This window comes from Ranitomeya imitator, chromosome 3 (assembly GCF_032444005.1).
Source record: "Ranitomeya imitator isolate aRanImi1 chromosome 3, aRanImi1.pri, whole genome shotgun sequence".
NCBI classification, from domain to species: Eukaryota; Metazoa; Chordata; class Amphibia; order Anura; family Dendrobatidae; genus Ranitomeya; species Ranitomeya imitator.
The window spans coordinates 190,408,161-190,424,880 of record NC_091284.1 but is presented as its reverse complement, the minus strand read 5'-3'; the positions used below and the strand labels follow the sequence as shown (position 1 = coordinate 190,424,880).

Sequence of the window (16,720 nt, the reverse complement as noted above, 5' to 3'; positions counted from 1 at the left end):
GTCATACCTAACTCACCGAACATTCAGCATCTCCCATTCACACACCACCTCCTCACCTCGCCCCCTATCTGTCGGAGTCCCACAAGGTTCAGTGCTAGGGCCCCTGCTCTTCTCCATTTACACTTTTGGCCTGGGACAGCTCATAGAATCTCACAGTTTTCAGTATCATCTCTATGCTGATGACACACAGATCTACATCTCTAGGCCAGATATCACCACCCTACTAACCAGAATCCCTCAATGTCTATCCGCTATCTCATCCTTCTTCTCCGCTAGATTTTTAAAACTTAACAAGGAGAAAACAGAATTCATTGTCTTTCTCCCATCTCACCTGACCCCCCCCAACGAACCTATCCATTACAGTAAATGGCTGCCCACTCTCCCCAGTCCCACAAGCTCGATGTCTCGGGGTAATCCTTGACACTGATCTCTCCTTCAAACCGCATATCCAAGCCCTTTGCACTTTCTGCTGCCTTCAACTCAAAAATATTTCACGGATCCGTACATTCCTAAACCAAGAATCTGCAAAAACCCTAGTCCATGCCCTCATCATATCCCGCCTTGACTACTGTAACCTCCTGCTCTGTGGCCTCCCCTCAAACACTCTCGCACCCCTCCAATCTATTCTAAACTCTGCTGCCCGACTAATCCACCTGTCCCCCTAGCTATTCCCTGGCCTCTCCCCTCTGTCACTCCCCTCACTGGCTCCCCATTACCCAGAGACTCCAGTACAAAAGCCTAACCATGACATACAAAGCCATCCACAACCTGTCTCCTCCATACATCTGTGACCTCGTCTCCCGGTACTTTCCTGCACGCAACCTCCGATCCTCACAAGATCTCCTTCTCTACTCCCCTCTTATCTCCTCTTCCCACAATGGCATACAAGATTTCTCTCGCGCATCACCCCTATTCTGGAACTCTCTACCACAACATATCAGACTCTCACCTACCATCGAAAACATCAAAAAGAACCTGAAGACCTAATCTCTTCCGGCATACCTACAACCTGCAGTAACCATCGATCGACCAAACCACTGCACGACCAGCTCTATCCTTACCTACTCTATCCTCACCCATCCCTTGTAGATTGTGAGCCCTCGTGGGCAGGGTCCTCTCTCCTACTGTACCAGTTGTGACTTGTATTGTTCAAGATTACTGTACCTGTTTTTATTATGTACACCCCTCCTCACATGTAAAGCGCAATGGAATAAATGGCGATATAATAATAATAAATAATAATAATAGGTAGATGCAGCCATAGTGTCATTGTTTACATGCTGGAGAGCCTCTGAATAAGAACATTCCATTGATAAAGGAGAATATTGATCTGTTTGACCTTCAAGTCATCTTAAGACTTCAAAAGTTAATTTAGCACCTCACTGAGGAATGTGGCTGAATGCTCATGTCTCTTTAATTGCATTATTTGCAGCTTAGAAGTAAGATCGGCTGTGCTACTTTCATCACCCAGCAAGAATAAAATGGAGATTAGCAACTAATTCAGTGAGGCACAAGCCCCTTAGGCTACTTTCACACTAGTGTTTTTTGACGTACGTCGCAATGTGTCGTTTTGGAGTAAAAACGCATCCTGCAAAGTTGCCCGCAGGATGCATATTTTCTCCATAGACTTTCATTAGCGACGCATTGTGACGTATCACCACACATCGCATCGTCGCCATTTCCGACCGTGCATGCGTGGCTGGAACTCCGCCCCCTCCTCCCCAGACCTTACAATGGGGCAGCGGATGCATTGTAAAACTGTATCCGCTGCCCCCGTTGTTGATTTTTTTCACAGTTTGCGTCGGTACGTCGGGCCGACGCATGGTGACGGCCCCGTACTGACGCTAGTGTGAAAGTTGCCTTACATCTCCTCCTGCTTCCATGGGAGGGCCGGGTTTCCTAACAAAATAGGATGTTAAAATGCTTTCCGAAACATTCCTAAACATTAAAATTGCATTACCAAGAAGGAAAAGTCATGGAGTTGTGGCAATCACGGGCTCAATAGACATGTTCATGATAATGGTATGCAAATAATAAAAAAAAGGTAATACTATTTTAAAAACATCTCAATTTATAATTTATTCAGTATTGAGAATGAACCTGCAGAAATCCCCACACATCAGTTTACCAAAGTATAGAGAAGCAATAAGACCATAGTTGTCAACACTCGTGGAGCATCCAACAAAAAGCTAAATCAGTAATGCATGACTAAGCCGTCACTCGCCATTTTCACACCAGTGATGGAGGTGCAGCAGGGGTGTGATGCCACAGCTTCTCTATTTCATGACAAGTGCTGATGTTTCTTACACCACAAAGCTTACTCCAGTCAAAGACTAGGGTAAGATTTCTGGCATGGCGCTTTGATGGCGTCACTCTTTCAATGCTCCTGATTCATGAAGAAGCGTGCACCTCTTCATAAGTCAGGTGCTCCTTACTCCACCATGCCCCCTCATCAACACGGGTGAGAAAATGTCCGGTCTTGGTCAATCAGGGTCAATGTCTTTATGATGTATAATTATGACCTAAACCAAAAGTTGTAGAGAAACTACAGCTATGCATTTTATGAGGTAGGCATGTTTGCCAAAATGCTGTATGTCTTGAAAAGAGACAAAACTCAGCACAAACAAGCGTAAATGTAACTTATGGGCCCCAATTCAAAATCATTAATAAGATAACTGGGCCTCCTATTTACCATGTGGAATCCATAATTTTGGTTTGTTCCTTTGTAGCAGATAGGCCAATGCATGTATTAGCACCCTACGAAGACTGTTACTTCTGACCACCATGCTAAATGCACTTGGTCACACAAATCATCTAGATCCGCTGCTGGCAGCTCCCTTTGCAATTATCGACCAATGGTTTCCAGATGGGCTCAAAGACAAACATGTCTGGAGACGTTGCAGGTCATGGTAACACGTTTAGGCCATGCAGGCTGCTTATAGTAGCACAAGCAACATGCAGCCTGGCCTTGTTGTGTTGACAATTAGCTCATGAGACAGTTTGGAGAAATGGCCATACCGCTGGTTGTACCACAAAATCCATGTAATGCCAAGCTCTTAGTGTAACTGGAATGAAGACTAAAAGAGTCCAGCTGCCTTGCATTATGCCACCCCACACCATAATCCCAGTAGTAAGACCAGTTTGATATTCCTAGATGAAGGTCTGTTTATTGTGTTGCCCATCTTTGGCTATCACTGCTCACAAATCAAAAGCAAGCCTTACTACTGAAAATTATAAACCTCCATTGACATTTTGCCCCTCATTGATTCGAATAGGGGGACAGATCAGCAACTGAGCACATGAGCAGCTGATCAGCGGTGGTGCTGGCTGTTGCATCCCCACCGATTAGATATTAATAACATATCAGGATAGATCATTAAAATAGGCTTTTTATGTTTGTTTGTGGAGGTCTAACCTCTGGAATCCCAATGAACACCAGTATAAAGCGGTTGTGATGCTCATGCTCTTTATTCTTTAAACATACAGAACAGCTCGTCATTATGGACAGCCATGGCGGGTACCGAGGCTTAATGCGCTTTGTAATAATTAGTGGATGGAATATTCTCTAGAACATGGTGGCACCTTCATTCTTCTGATCGGATGGGTCCAGATCTTCACCAATAAAAAATTGTTGGTCTCTCTTAATGATAGGCCATCAATATCCAAGTCCTAGAAACCCTTACCACTCACCCTACCTTATTAAAACTTTGTATTAGTTCCTTCTCTTTTGATGATATACTGTATGTTTAAAATTCAAGGTGTTTAAAAGACAAGTCATACATTGCAAATGGCAAGCATCTACATATTAGAAGGGCAAGCATAACTGTATTTGTAATGGAGGAAAGAGAAGCGTGATGCAACTTGTAGGATATCACATACGGTGCATCGTCTTAGAAAGCCATTAGTACAGTAAATCCATGATCTTTTTTAAATAACCCTTATAAAATGTTTAGGCACACCAAAACAAGATTAGAAACGGTGCTCATCGTTGTCCCCTTTTTGTTACCCATCACGCCGCTTTCTGGTGCATTTGATATGATGAATGTCCCCTCAATTTAGCCATATGATTTTTGGTCTGTATATTACATAGACTCCCAGTTGGTTGTATAGAACAGTCCAACACAACACTTTCTCCCATTCCTTCTTCTCTCACTCTCTCATTAAAATGCACTCCAAAAGTCTACCAAATTGTTCCCGAGGGAGATAAGCTGGTCTGTACATATCTCTCATGTCAACGCAGATTGACAGATCAACACTTGCAGATCAGATTTTCTTCCCAGGGATTAATGACTTATTTCATATGTGAGAATCTATTATTTTCTGTCTAATGCATTGAAGGGACAAAATATGCAAATCTCTGACTGCAAAGAAAATAGTCAAGAAATAGAAAAAATACAATCATAGTTTGCTTTACATATATTATATTATGCTATAGATAACATTACATTTTGTTGTATATAATATCATATTTAACCTAATATCATATTACCAAATAAAAATGATATTAAAAAAACACCCTAATAAAACAACTAATCCTCTATGCTAAAAATAAATATAGACCTTTTATCTAATAGATTATTTTCCTGTCTAAATGTGTAATTTAAAGAATTACTGCTATGTTACGTTTTTATGTAAATCTTGTAGCATCAGTATACAAAAGGCATGTTTGGTGTAACAGAGAATATAAGATAAAATTTACTCAAAATCTGCAATTTTGGGCTTGATCCCACTTAACCACATGGGGCTTGGGGCCTTTTCATAACTTCATATCATTGCTCCATAAGAACCTCAATATTTGATGCCAAAAATGGGATTGGATCCTGGTAGGAGAAAGCAAGAAAATGTTCCCCAAAGAAAACTTTTTCCGTATTCCAACATAGAGATCAGATACACATTTTCTCAGTAAATATGTCTACTAAATAAAATCAATTTACAGAAGTGTGGAGAAGCTATAAGATCATACTTGTCAACACTCGCAGAATATCCAAGAAAAGCGAGACCACTGCACAGTTTTATAAAAATCAGCTTCTCTACATGTCTGACAGCCATTCCATTCCAGTGTCAGTTGAATTCCACCTCATTCTACTTAATGTGCTTCTGATTAGGTGATCACCTCAACCAAATCTTAGTTAATGAAGTAAAGTATAAAAAACCCTGCTGTGGTGTTCACAATCCTCTTGCAATCGGACAAGCTGGATGGCAAAATAAGGGCTAGTAATATCCCAAAAGTAATAGGAATGAAAAAATAACTTAACCATGCCAAAGGAGTTGAAAAGAAGAGTCTTGAGTGAGGAAAAGAAGGGCTCAATTCTGGCATTACTAGCAGAGGGACACAATGAGCGTCATGTTGCCTCCATCCTTAAAATTTCTAAGATGGCAGTCCATTACAACAAGGTGAAGCAGCAGACATTGGGAACAACAAAGCTACAGACCGGCAGAGGGCGAAAGCGACTCTGCACTGACCGAGATGACCGTCATCTTATTCGAATGTCACTCAGCAACCACAGGATGACATCAAGTGACCTACAAAATAAATGGCAGCTGGGGTGAAGTGCATGGCAAGAACAGTTCGTAACAGGCTCCTAGAGGCAGGGATCAAGTCATGTAAAGATAGAAAAAAGTCTTTCATCAATGAGAAAAAAAGGAGAGCCAGGCTGAAGTTTGCCAATGACCATAAAAATTGAACCATAGAGAACTGGAGTAAGGTAATCTTCTCTGATGAGTCTAATTTTCAGCTTTGCCAAACACCTGGTCATCTAATGGTTAGACGGAGACCTGGAGAGACGTACAAGCCACAGTGTCTTGCACCCACTGTCAAGTTTGGTGGAGGATCAGTGATATGCTGGGGATGCTTCAGCAAGGCTGGAATTGGGCAGTGTAACGCTCGCGCCGAGACTGGTTGGCGCGGGTGTCTGAGGGTGTGGCCCCACTGGACCACAGACCAAACTTCCCTGGAAGGGTCGTAACTAAGTAGCATCCTAGGTGTTCGCTGGAGCCTCTGATGGTGAGGTCAGACTTGTGCAATAGGAAGCTACCAGGTGCCACTCCAGGGTGGAGTCTGACTGTGGATGCTGATCCCACCGGGGATGAGACACAGGCAGGCAGGCACGACTGTGACACTGGCTGACGGATGGGTATGGCAGAGGCCCTGACGGACAGACTGGCTTGATAGAGATACAGGCAGACAGATGGGCATGGCTGGCACTCAGGCAGAAAGGAGGGCACGGCTGGCACTCAGGCAGACAGGGTTGAAACTCTGGTAGGAACTGGTATACAGGCGGGTGTATGAAAACAGGTAAGAACCTGTTCAGACTGGAGAGTATATGGAAACAGGTAGAGACCTGTACGGCAAGTTGCTGAACAGAGATAGAGCAAGAGCGAATGCAAAGCAGAACCACAGGAGGCGGAGAAAGAGCAGGAAGGAGAAGCCAGAGCTAAGAGCAGAGAAGGAGAAGGCATAGCTAAGAGCAGAGAAAGAGAAGGCAGAGCGAAGAACAGAGAAGGAGAAGGCAGAGCTAAGAGCTGGAGGTGGAGCCACTTGCAGAAATGCAGGAGGCGGAGCCAAGAGCAAGAGACCTAGAACCGCAAGGAGCGGAGCCGCAGAGCGAGAGCTGAGCAGAGCCGCAGAGTGCAGAGCAAGGTTACAGAGAGAAGCAGAGCCACAGACAGTGGCGAACAGAGCAGAAAGATAAGGCGTAGGTACACACAGCAGAGTGGGAAATGACTAATGACAAAGGAGGAGCAGGAACGGACATAGACCAGAGTTCAGACAGGAACGGACATAGAAACAGAACACAGATTAAGGCCTGCAATTGCAGCCCTCAGAGACAGGAAACAGACACGACCTGGCAGCTCAGTAGCAAGTGCTAACTGAGGGAAATAGTTTGCTCAGGCATCCTCCAATGGGCGAGGATGCCTTAAGTATCAGAGGCCTCAAGGCTATTGGCCAGGAGCACCTTCAGGAGGTGCACACAGTCTCAATAAGAATCCGGAGTTGCTGGCGCCACCCCCCCTATGCACACAGCCAGGAAGTGTACACCGAGCAAGTGGCCATGGAGCACATGGCATGGAGCTGTTGGCAGACAGATCTTACAGCATGGCACAGGGCAAGTAAGTAGATGTAATAGGCAGGTGGGGAATGGAAGGCCATGCAATGATGCTGGCAGGGTTGTTACAGTACCCCCTCCTTTACGCCCCCTCTTCTTCAAACCTGCCAGAATGATCTGTAGAAGAAGAAAGAGACCACTCTCAGTCCAAGCCATCAGAGCATCTTCAAAGTAGGATAAGGCAAACGGGTCACCAGGAATCTCAGAAAACAAAGTCTCTTTGTGCTCAACAGTGTTAGCTTCACCAGGAATCTCAGAAAGCGAAGTCTCTTTGTACCCAATGGGGTTGGCTTCCTCAATGGACTGGACCATTTCCTCCAGATAGACAAGAAGCAGGGACTGGGATGCTACTGACTTGATATCTTCACCAGCCGGCCACATGGAAGCCGAAGGAACACTCACAGGATACATCTTCCACCCGATATCCAGAGACAAACTTTCAGGTAGCAGAGATGTTCTAGAGTACTGAACACAGGAAAAATCATTGAAGCTGAGTGTGGAGAACAACCACTCCACCGGATCAGGAGAAATCTGAGAGGAAAAAACTTCTGTTTCGGAATCCTCACCAACCGGCCATATGGACAATGAAGGTACCCACATAGGAAACAACTTCTGCCTGTTATCCAGAAGAAAACGTCCAAAAGGCGGGGATGCTTCCATGAACAGGTTACAGGTATAGTCATTAGAGACGTGTGGAGAGATAGTCACTGCTTCTCCATTTTTGGTGACGTCAGCACTCTTTGACTCGATGACTAACAGGTTACTGGTATAGTCACTGGAGACGTGTGAAAATATAGTCACCGCTTCCCCTTCTTTGGTGACGTCAGCACACCTTGACTCGACGACTAGCAGACCAGCAGAAGAAGACAACATAATTGACTGTCTTTGATTCACGGGGACCAGACACTTCTCACGACTGGGTAAATCCAAACGAAGCATTTTGCAGGAACTCTTGACCAGAGCAGGTGGTAGAGTCCTAGGCTCAGAATGACCCATGGGCATAATAGACAGCATACGGAAGACAAACTTCTTTGTGTATAAGGCTCCAACTTGGAGCTGTAGTTGTTCTTGCAGGACTAGACTGCTCTTTAGCAGGGCTCGGCCATTATCAGACAAGACCCACACCGGGTTCTGGAGCTGTAGAATGGAGACCATACCCCGACTCCGTCTGGCAGGTGACTTTACCACGCCAAAGCTCCCGGAAAACAGAGACACAGTCTTTGATTTTGATGGAGAGGAAGTACTCTCACCTAGGGCAGCCTCTCCTGCTGGCCAAGGGTTTTGGAGTTTTAGATCTTCAGGGCAAAGACCGTCTGGATGTTCCTTGCAACTGCAGCGATACCACTTTCCCTTCTTGTGGCTGGATTTGGGCTGCTGCTTTGCCAGCCCACTTTTATCAGCCTTCTGGGGTAGGTAGAGGAACAGGCAGGTTTTGGACGAACTTGGTCAGACGTGGCGGTTTCTTTGGAGGATTCGTTCGTCTGGACCGCCTCTGGGATCCGGTGAGGGAAGACTTTGCAGGAGGAGCTGGCTCAGGCGCTTTGAAGGCTTTAAGGAAGGCCATCAGAAAGGCGTCAAGGTTTGAGAGGATAGGATCCCTTGCTTCCCAGAGAGGGCTAAACCAATTCAATGCATCTCCTTCTAGGTAGGACATCAGGAATCCCACCTTGTACCGATCGGAGGGAAATTCAGAAGCATTTGATTCAATATACAAACCTTGCTTCAGAAACTCCATGCACTCCTCCGGATCCCCATAGTATCTTGGCGGAAGCTTCGGAAGTAGTTCTTTATAAGGAAGGTAATTATACAACTCATCAGAGACTACAAATTGACCACCTGTAGTAGGTGTAGGCAGGTCTTTCAACTGAGTATAAAAACTTTCCGGGGGCCAATACTGGCTAGGAAAAAATTTATTTCACTCCGAGAGCGACGGCTCATGGGACTCAGCGGGGACCATGGCCTGAGCAATCTGTAACGCTCGCGCCGAGACTGGTTGGCGCGGGCGTCGGAGGGTGTGGCCCCACTGGACCACAGACCAAACTTCCCTGGAATGGGCGTTACTAAGTAGCTTCCTAGGTGTTCGCTGGAGCCTCTGATGGTGAGGTCAGACTTGTGCAATAGGAAGCTACCAGGTGCCACTCCAGGGTGGAGTCTGACTGTGGATGCTGATCCCACCGGGGACGAGACACAGGCAGGCAGGCACGACTGCGACACTGGCTGATGGATGGGTGCGGCAGAGGCCCTGACGGGCAGACTGGCTTGACGGAGATACAGGCAGACAGACGGGCACGGCTGGCACTCAGGCAGAAAGGCGGGCACGGCTGGCACTCAGGCAGACAGGGTTGAAATTCTGGTAGGAACTGGTATACAGGCGGGTGTATGAAAACAGGTAAGAACCTGTTCAGACTGGAGAGTATATGGAAACAGGTAGAGACCTGTACGGCAAGTTGCTGAACAGAGACAGAGCAAGAGCGGTTTCAAAGCAGAACCACAGGAGGCGGAGAAAGAGCAGGAAGGAGAAGGCAGAGCTAAGAGCAGAGCAAGAGACCTAGAACCGCAAGGAGCGGAGCCGCAGAGTGAGAGCTGAGCAGAGCCGCAGAGCAGAGCCACAGAGTGCAGAGCAAGGTTACAGAGAGAAGCAGAGCCACAGACAGTGTCAAACAGAGCAGAAAGATAAGGCGTAGGTACACACAGCAGAGTGGGAAATGACTAATGACAAAGGAGGAGCAGGAACGGACATAGACCAGAGTTCAGAAAGGAACGGACATAGAAACAGAACACAGATTAAGGCCTGCAATTGCAGCCCTCAGAGACAGGAAACAGACACGACCTGGCAGCTCAGTAGCAAGTGCTAACTGAGGGAAATAGTTTGCTCAGGCATCCTCCAATGGGCGAGGATGCCTTAAGTATCAGAGGCCTCAAGGCTATTGGCCAGGAGCACCTTAGGGAGGCGCACACAGTCTCAATAAGAATCCAGAGTTGCTGGTGCCGCCCCCCAATGCACACAGCCAGGAAGTGTACACAGAGCAAGCGGCCAAGGAGCACATGGCATGGAGTCAGTGGCAGACAGATCTCACAGCATGGCACAGGGCGAGTGAGTAGATGTAATAGGCAGGTGGGGAATGGAAGGCCATGCAATGATGCTGGCAGGGTTGTTACAAGCAGGTTGTTCTTTGCGAAGGACGTATGAATCAAGCCGCACACAAGGTTATCCTGGAAAAGCAGTTAATTCCTTGTGCTCAGGCAATGTTCCCAAACTCTGAGGATTGTTTTTTCCAACAGGACAATGTGCCATGCCACACAGCTAGGTCAATCAAGGTGTGGATGAATGACCACCACATCAAATCTCTGTCATGGGCAGCCCAATTACCAGACCTGAACCCCATTGAAAACCTCTGGAATGTAATCAAGAGGATGATGAATAGTCACAAGCCATCAAACAAAGAAGAACTGCTTACATTTTTGCGCCAGAAGCAGTGTGAAAGACTGGTGGAAGCATGCCAAGACGCATGAAAGCTGTGATTAAAAATCATGGTTATTCCACAAAATATTGATTTCTGAATTCTTCCTGAGTTAAAACATTAGTATTATTGTTTCTAAATGATTATGAACTTTTTTTTTGCATTATTTGAGGTCTGCAAGCAATGCGTTTTTTTGTTATTTTGAACATTTCTCATTTCAGAAAATATATACAAAATGTATTGCTTGGAAATTCAGGTTAGAATAGAATAGATAGAATAGATATATACACATAGAATACATAGATATATAGACAGTGAGTGCTGACATCGCTGGAACGGCGCCGGCAGGAGGGGTGATTATGGGCTTTATTATGTTATCGGGACCAATCATTTAGTTTAAGAAGGGGTTGTCCTAGTAGTTCACAACCCATGTAATCTATGCTCTATTTTTACATCATCATTTACAACATTATTATTACTATGTGTTTTGTGAATCGCGACACTACAGGTTGGCACTAGACACAAAAAAAGAGAAAAATGGTGCTCCGCCAAAATATATAGCAGGCTGCTATATCATGTATCAAAAGAAACCTTGTTCTCAAAGAAATAATCCAATACAGTAGTGGTGAGCACACCGTAAAGGTCAAAATATATTGAATACAGAAACAATACAAAACCTTTAAAACAAAGAAGCACATAATGATCCACTGAATGTAATGGTAGTGGGTAGAATGTAAGCAGGCCACAATCATAAGACCCTAAGCGTGACCCAAAAAATGACCGCTAAAGAAGTTGGCATTGTGATGTCTGGAATATACGGAAAGTATATGACTTTTTTGTGCAAAAATATGTAAAAAATCATAATGTAGCCGAGTAAACTAAAAGAGGCATAAGATAGTAGCGTAAATGGTATACACTGGAGATACCATCCAGTTCCCTCGTCATTTCCCATTCAGCTGGTTATTGCTACTTTAGTGAAGGGGTTAATCCATTCATCAGTGAGTGATCCTTTGCGTGTGAATGAAGAATATTAGGGGTTAGGACGTCTGAAATGTTTCAGACCTGCACATAAAGACTTTGCTGGAAAGGCTTCAATAGTAAACCGCAGGCAGCTGTCATGGTGTATTGATCATCATGTGTCCGTCCATCCAATGCGGGAAACCTGATATCCAATCAGAAATGGGCATAGAAGAGAGAAGACAAGAGCGTGTGAGCGTTAGACTGCAGTAATGCCATACATAAGACAGCCTGCTAACATCATTGCACTGATGCAAAACACATGCAGTGCCTTGTACTGTGCTGCAAAATATCTACAAGGTAGAAATGGCCGCTATGGGGAAACGTGATTATATGTACTATTATTACAGATTGCTTATTATTACAGATACCCACATGTTATAATATAATTGATATGCTATACAGAGGTCAGGATATCGTTTTGTACATTTTGTTTTCTTAATATTAAAAGGGTTTGTCCACTACCGAACAGTTGGATAGGTCATCAGTATAAGATCGGTGGGAATCTGAAACCCGCCACCAAACTGATCAGCTGAAAACTGCTCCGGGAGCAGCTGGAGCTACGCGATGTGTGCGGCGGTACAGAACAGCTCCATACATGGCTTAGTGGTCGCTGTGGAGTACTGCGCTTTATCTTTGCTATCAGTTGTTCAGTCCAGGACAACCCCTTTAACTCTCCTTGTATATTCTGGTATATTCTGGCGTTATGCAGTCAGATAACTTGAAGCGCAATGCACTTTGTATATTTTATATTTACAATGTTGTTTTAATGGAGTATATAAGGCAAATAATGTGCTGCATATAATGTGCTTGGCAAATTCTTCATACAGAAATGACAAGGGATGTTTTCAGTATTGCAGTATTATTTTATTACAATATGGGATTACCCTAAAAAGTGAAAACCTGAGTCTCATTGAATTATAATAGTGTTTTTATTATGATCTTTTTTTCACTTACAATTAATATTAACCCCTTCATGACCGGGGGATTTTTCGTTTTTCCGTGTTCGTTTTTCGCTCCCCTCCTTCCCAGAGCCATAACTTTTTTATTTTTCCGTCAATTTGGCCATGTGAGGGCTTATTTTTTGCAGGACGAGTTGTACTTTTGAACGACATCATTGGTTTTAGCATGTCGTGTACTAGAAAACGGGAAAAAAATTCCAAGTGCGGTGAAATTGCAAAAAAAGTGCAATCCCACATTGGTTTTTTGTTTGGCTTTTTTGCTAGGTTCACTAAATGCTAAAAATGACCTGCCATTATGATTCTCCAGGTCATTACGAGTTCATAGACACCAAACATGACTAGGTTATTTTTTATCTAAGTGGTGAAAAAAAAATCCAAACTTTGCTAAAAAAAAAAAAATTGCGCCATTTTCCGATACTCGTAGCGTCTCCATTTTTCGTGATCTGGGGTCGGTTGAGGGCTTATTTTTTGCGTGCCGAGATGACGTTTTTAATGATAGCATTTCGGTGCAGATACGTTCTTTTGATCGCCCGTTATTGCATTTTAATGCAATGTCGCGGCGACCAAAAAAACGTAATTCTGGCGTTTCGAGTTTTTTTCCCGCTACGCTGTTTAGCGATCAGGTTAATACTTTTTTTTATTTGATAGATCGGGCAATTCTGAGCGCGGCGATACCAAATATGCGTAGATTTGATTTTTTTTATTGATTTATTTTGATTGGGGCGAAAGGGGGGTGATTTAAACTTTTATGTTTTTTTTATTTTTTTCACATTTTTTTAAACTTTTTTTTTTAACTTTTGCCATGCTTCAATAGCCTCCACGGGAGGCTAGAAGCAGGCACAGCACGATCGGCTCTGCTACATAGCAGCGATCTGCTGATCGCTGCTATGTAGCAGAATTGCACGTTTGCTGTGAGCGCCGACCACAGGGTGGCGCTCACAGCGACGGGCAATCAGTAACCATAGAGGTCTCAAGGACCTCTATGGCTACAATGGAGACGCATCGCCGACCCCCGGACATGTGACGGGGGTCGGCGATGATGTCATTTCCGGCCGCCCGGCCGGAAGCGGTAGTTAAATGCCGCTGTCTGCGTTTGACAGCGGCGTTTAACTAGTTAATAGGTGCGGGCAGATCGCGATTCTGCCCGCGCCTATTACGGGCACATGTCAGCTGTTCAAAACAGCTGACATGTCCCGGCTTTGGTGCGGGCTCACCGCGGAGCCCTGCATCAAAGCAGGGGAGCCGGCATCGGACGGTATAGTACGTCCGATGCCGGTAAGGGGTTAAAGGGGATTTGTCACCAGGTTTCTTCTACCTAATCTGAGAGCAGACTAATGTTGGGGCAGAGACCCCGATTTCAGCAATGTGTCACTTACTGGGATCCTTGTTGTAGTTTTTAAATAAAAGCATTGTTTCATCAGCATTGTCCTGCTGCCAGGTAGTCCAACCACACTCCCACCATTAATTGGCAGCTTCTGCCTATGCACAGAGTTAATAGAAAGCTGCCAATCAGTATTCAGAGAGCTTGTAGACCTTTAGCAGATAAAACAGTTTTTGATCAAAAGTGGATCACACAGTAAAATAGATGACACATGCCCCTACGTCAGGCTGCTTTCAGATTGGGTAGAAAAGAGCTAATTCCCTTTAAACACACGGCACAGCTTCTCCCATTGAGATACTTTATATAAGACATATAGGATATCTTTACAATGGACTAAGTAGACAGCGAAGCTAAATAGCTTAATCCAAAAACTCTGTTTTATATTTGTAACTGTTTGATCTGTTCTTAACTCGAGCTTCTTTCTTCTGCTTGCAGCTGTCAATGAGAGAAGTTGGAGAAGATTTACAGGAGCAGATGAACTCTATGATGGGTGCACTCCAGGAACTGAAACTACTCCAGGTTCAGACAGCTCTTGAGCAGCTGGAAATTTCTGGGGAGCGGAACCGGCTTCAAACTATGAGAGTGAATCCGTATTGCCAAAGTGTACACGAGGCTATGGAGGTCAGGCATGAGTCCAGAAAGCAGGCTGAGAATATATGGGCAGGTGGAAAGAGTCTAGACAACAGCTCGTTGGCTTGTAGCCGAGGGTCATGGGCTGTTAGCACAGTTAGCTCTGTCTCCATTCCAAGCATGAAACAAGGTCATCAGGTATTGTCGGAAAGAATAGCAGACACTGACACCTCTTTGCCCATATTGCCTTCAGTGGACAGGTGGCCAAAATGTGACTCACAGTCTACGTCTTCCAGCTTTCATAACCATTTCCTTCATGATAACACTAACTCTGACATTGAACGAAGTTCTGAGGATTTTATATGTGATGAAGCCAATGACTGGACATCTTCTCTTATGTCACAGAGCCGAAACAGACAACCCCTTATCTTGGGTGACAACATTTTTGCAGATCTTGTTGGAAACTGGTTAGATCTACCAGAGATGGAGAAAAAGGGAGAAAACTGTGAAAGCCTTTTAAGCATCAGCAGATCGCATGAAATTTACAAAAAGTTTTCCCTGACAGCCAATTTTTTCAAAAAGTTTTTACGAAGTGTTCGTCCAGACCGAGATAAGCTGCTCAAAGAAAAACCTGGTTGGCCAAGTTTTGAAGAACAAAAACCTCAGATCTACAAGAGAAGCAAGAAACCGAGTAAAACAAAAAACGTTTTTTATTTCCCATCAGCAAATGAGTTTAAAAGTAAAACTGAAAAACAAAGCAGAAGTGACAGCAAAAGCTTTGCAGTAAGTGCCAAGAAAGACCAGAAACATGGAAATTCCGCGTATACAGGGTTTGACATGAACACAGCCGTTTGGGTTTAAGATTAAACCTTTCAATGCATATCCATAACAATCACTCGTGTTGTGTTTACTTGATTTGTTTCCTTTTTTTCATTCAAAGGTTTTGATTTTTTCTCTTGTAGGCTTCACATATTACAACTACCATAGACATCTAGAAGGCCAAGCTGGTTCTTGGTACTCAGATGTCTCTTTTTATCGGTCTACTGTGTTCTTCTTCTCTTTGAACTACTACAAAAATATTTTTGACAATCTGCCCAAAATAGACTTGCACATTGCTTTATGGATTGAAGAAAAATCAGGTTTCGGGCAATTATGAGCCTCAGCAATTACTTTAGTGCAATTATAGAACAATGTAAATTGCTAGTTATTTACACTAATCCCAAACTTCTCAATACGAGCCATAAGAAATGATGTCTCCTAAAGCCTTGAACCTTTACTGCCAGGATCTTCTTACATCATATGGCTTAAGAAAATCTATTTTTATATCGTATTGCTAAAAGCAAAAAGAAAGGTCATTGTTGTTTTGTCAATGCTGAAAGCAAGTGAAATTCCTATTAATTCTATGACTGGACTGGTCTGTCCGGTAATTACCTCAAGGCCTATCATATCTTGGTATCATCTCTGCATCTCCAGAAATAAAGTAACTTGAAATGACTAAATATACAATTGCTTAACCTATGGAAGCATGGACATGTGTTACATCAGGAGCAAGGCATGAGCACTGGATACAAGGTGCATTTTGTTTTGTGTACTTGCACTCTATCTACCAAACAGAAGCACTTGTGATGCAATGTATGTATGTTGGGTAGAAGCCTAATTCCTATGTATGTTTGTGACTTACACCTAATCATCTGATCATGTACCATGGACAAAAACAAAGTTTTGAATTTTTTACTCGTAATGTTGTGATTGATCATCCTCTTACCGTAATATCTACTGCAAATTCCCTTAGGTTTCTATGCTCAAATACATATCAGACAAAATAAGACCCTCATCTCACTTCATTATGGTACAGTACACCATTTTTCACAAGGTGTCACCTTTTTTAACGTATCTGCTTTCCATTAGGGCTAGGCCATGTCATTTCCTTTGACCTGGACAGTTTTGTATTCTTTGTGATGTTAAAGAAAATCTGGTCAAAATTAAAGGGAACCTGTCACCTGAATTTGGCGGGACTGGTTTTGGGTCATATGGGTGGAGTTTTCGGGTGTTTGATTCACCCTTTCCTTACCTGCTGGCTGCATGCTGGCCGAAATATTGGATTGAAGTTCATTCTCTGTCTTCCATAGTACACGCCTGCGCAAGGTAAGATTACTTTGCGCAGGCGTGTACTACGGAGGACAGAGAATGAACTTCAATCCAATATTTCGGCCAGCATGCAGC

The 16,720-nt window shown here is 44.0% G+C and overlaps 1 protein-coding gene across 1 annotated transcript in view; it reads left to right on the top strand.

The window, feature by feature from the left end:
- Window positions 1–16,478, top strand: part of INKA2 (inka box actin regulator 2) — a 42,942-nt gene extending 26,464 nt beyond the window's left edge. Inside the window, exon 2 of the mRNA XM_069761725.1 lies at window positions 14,363–16,478. Within this exon, the coding sequence (XP_069617826.1) occupies window positions 14,363–15,358 (996 nt within the window). The 3' untranslated portion in view covers window positions 15,359–16,478. The remainder of the gene's footprint in view (window positions 1–14,362) is intronic.
- Window positions 16,479–16,720: the final 242 nt, after the last annotated feature.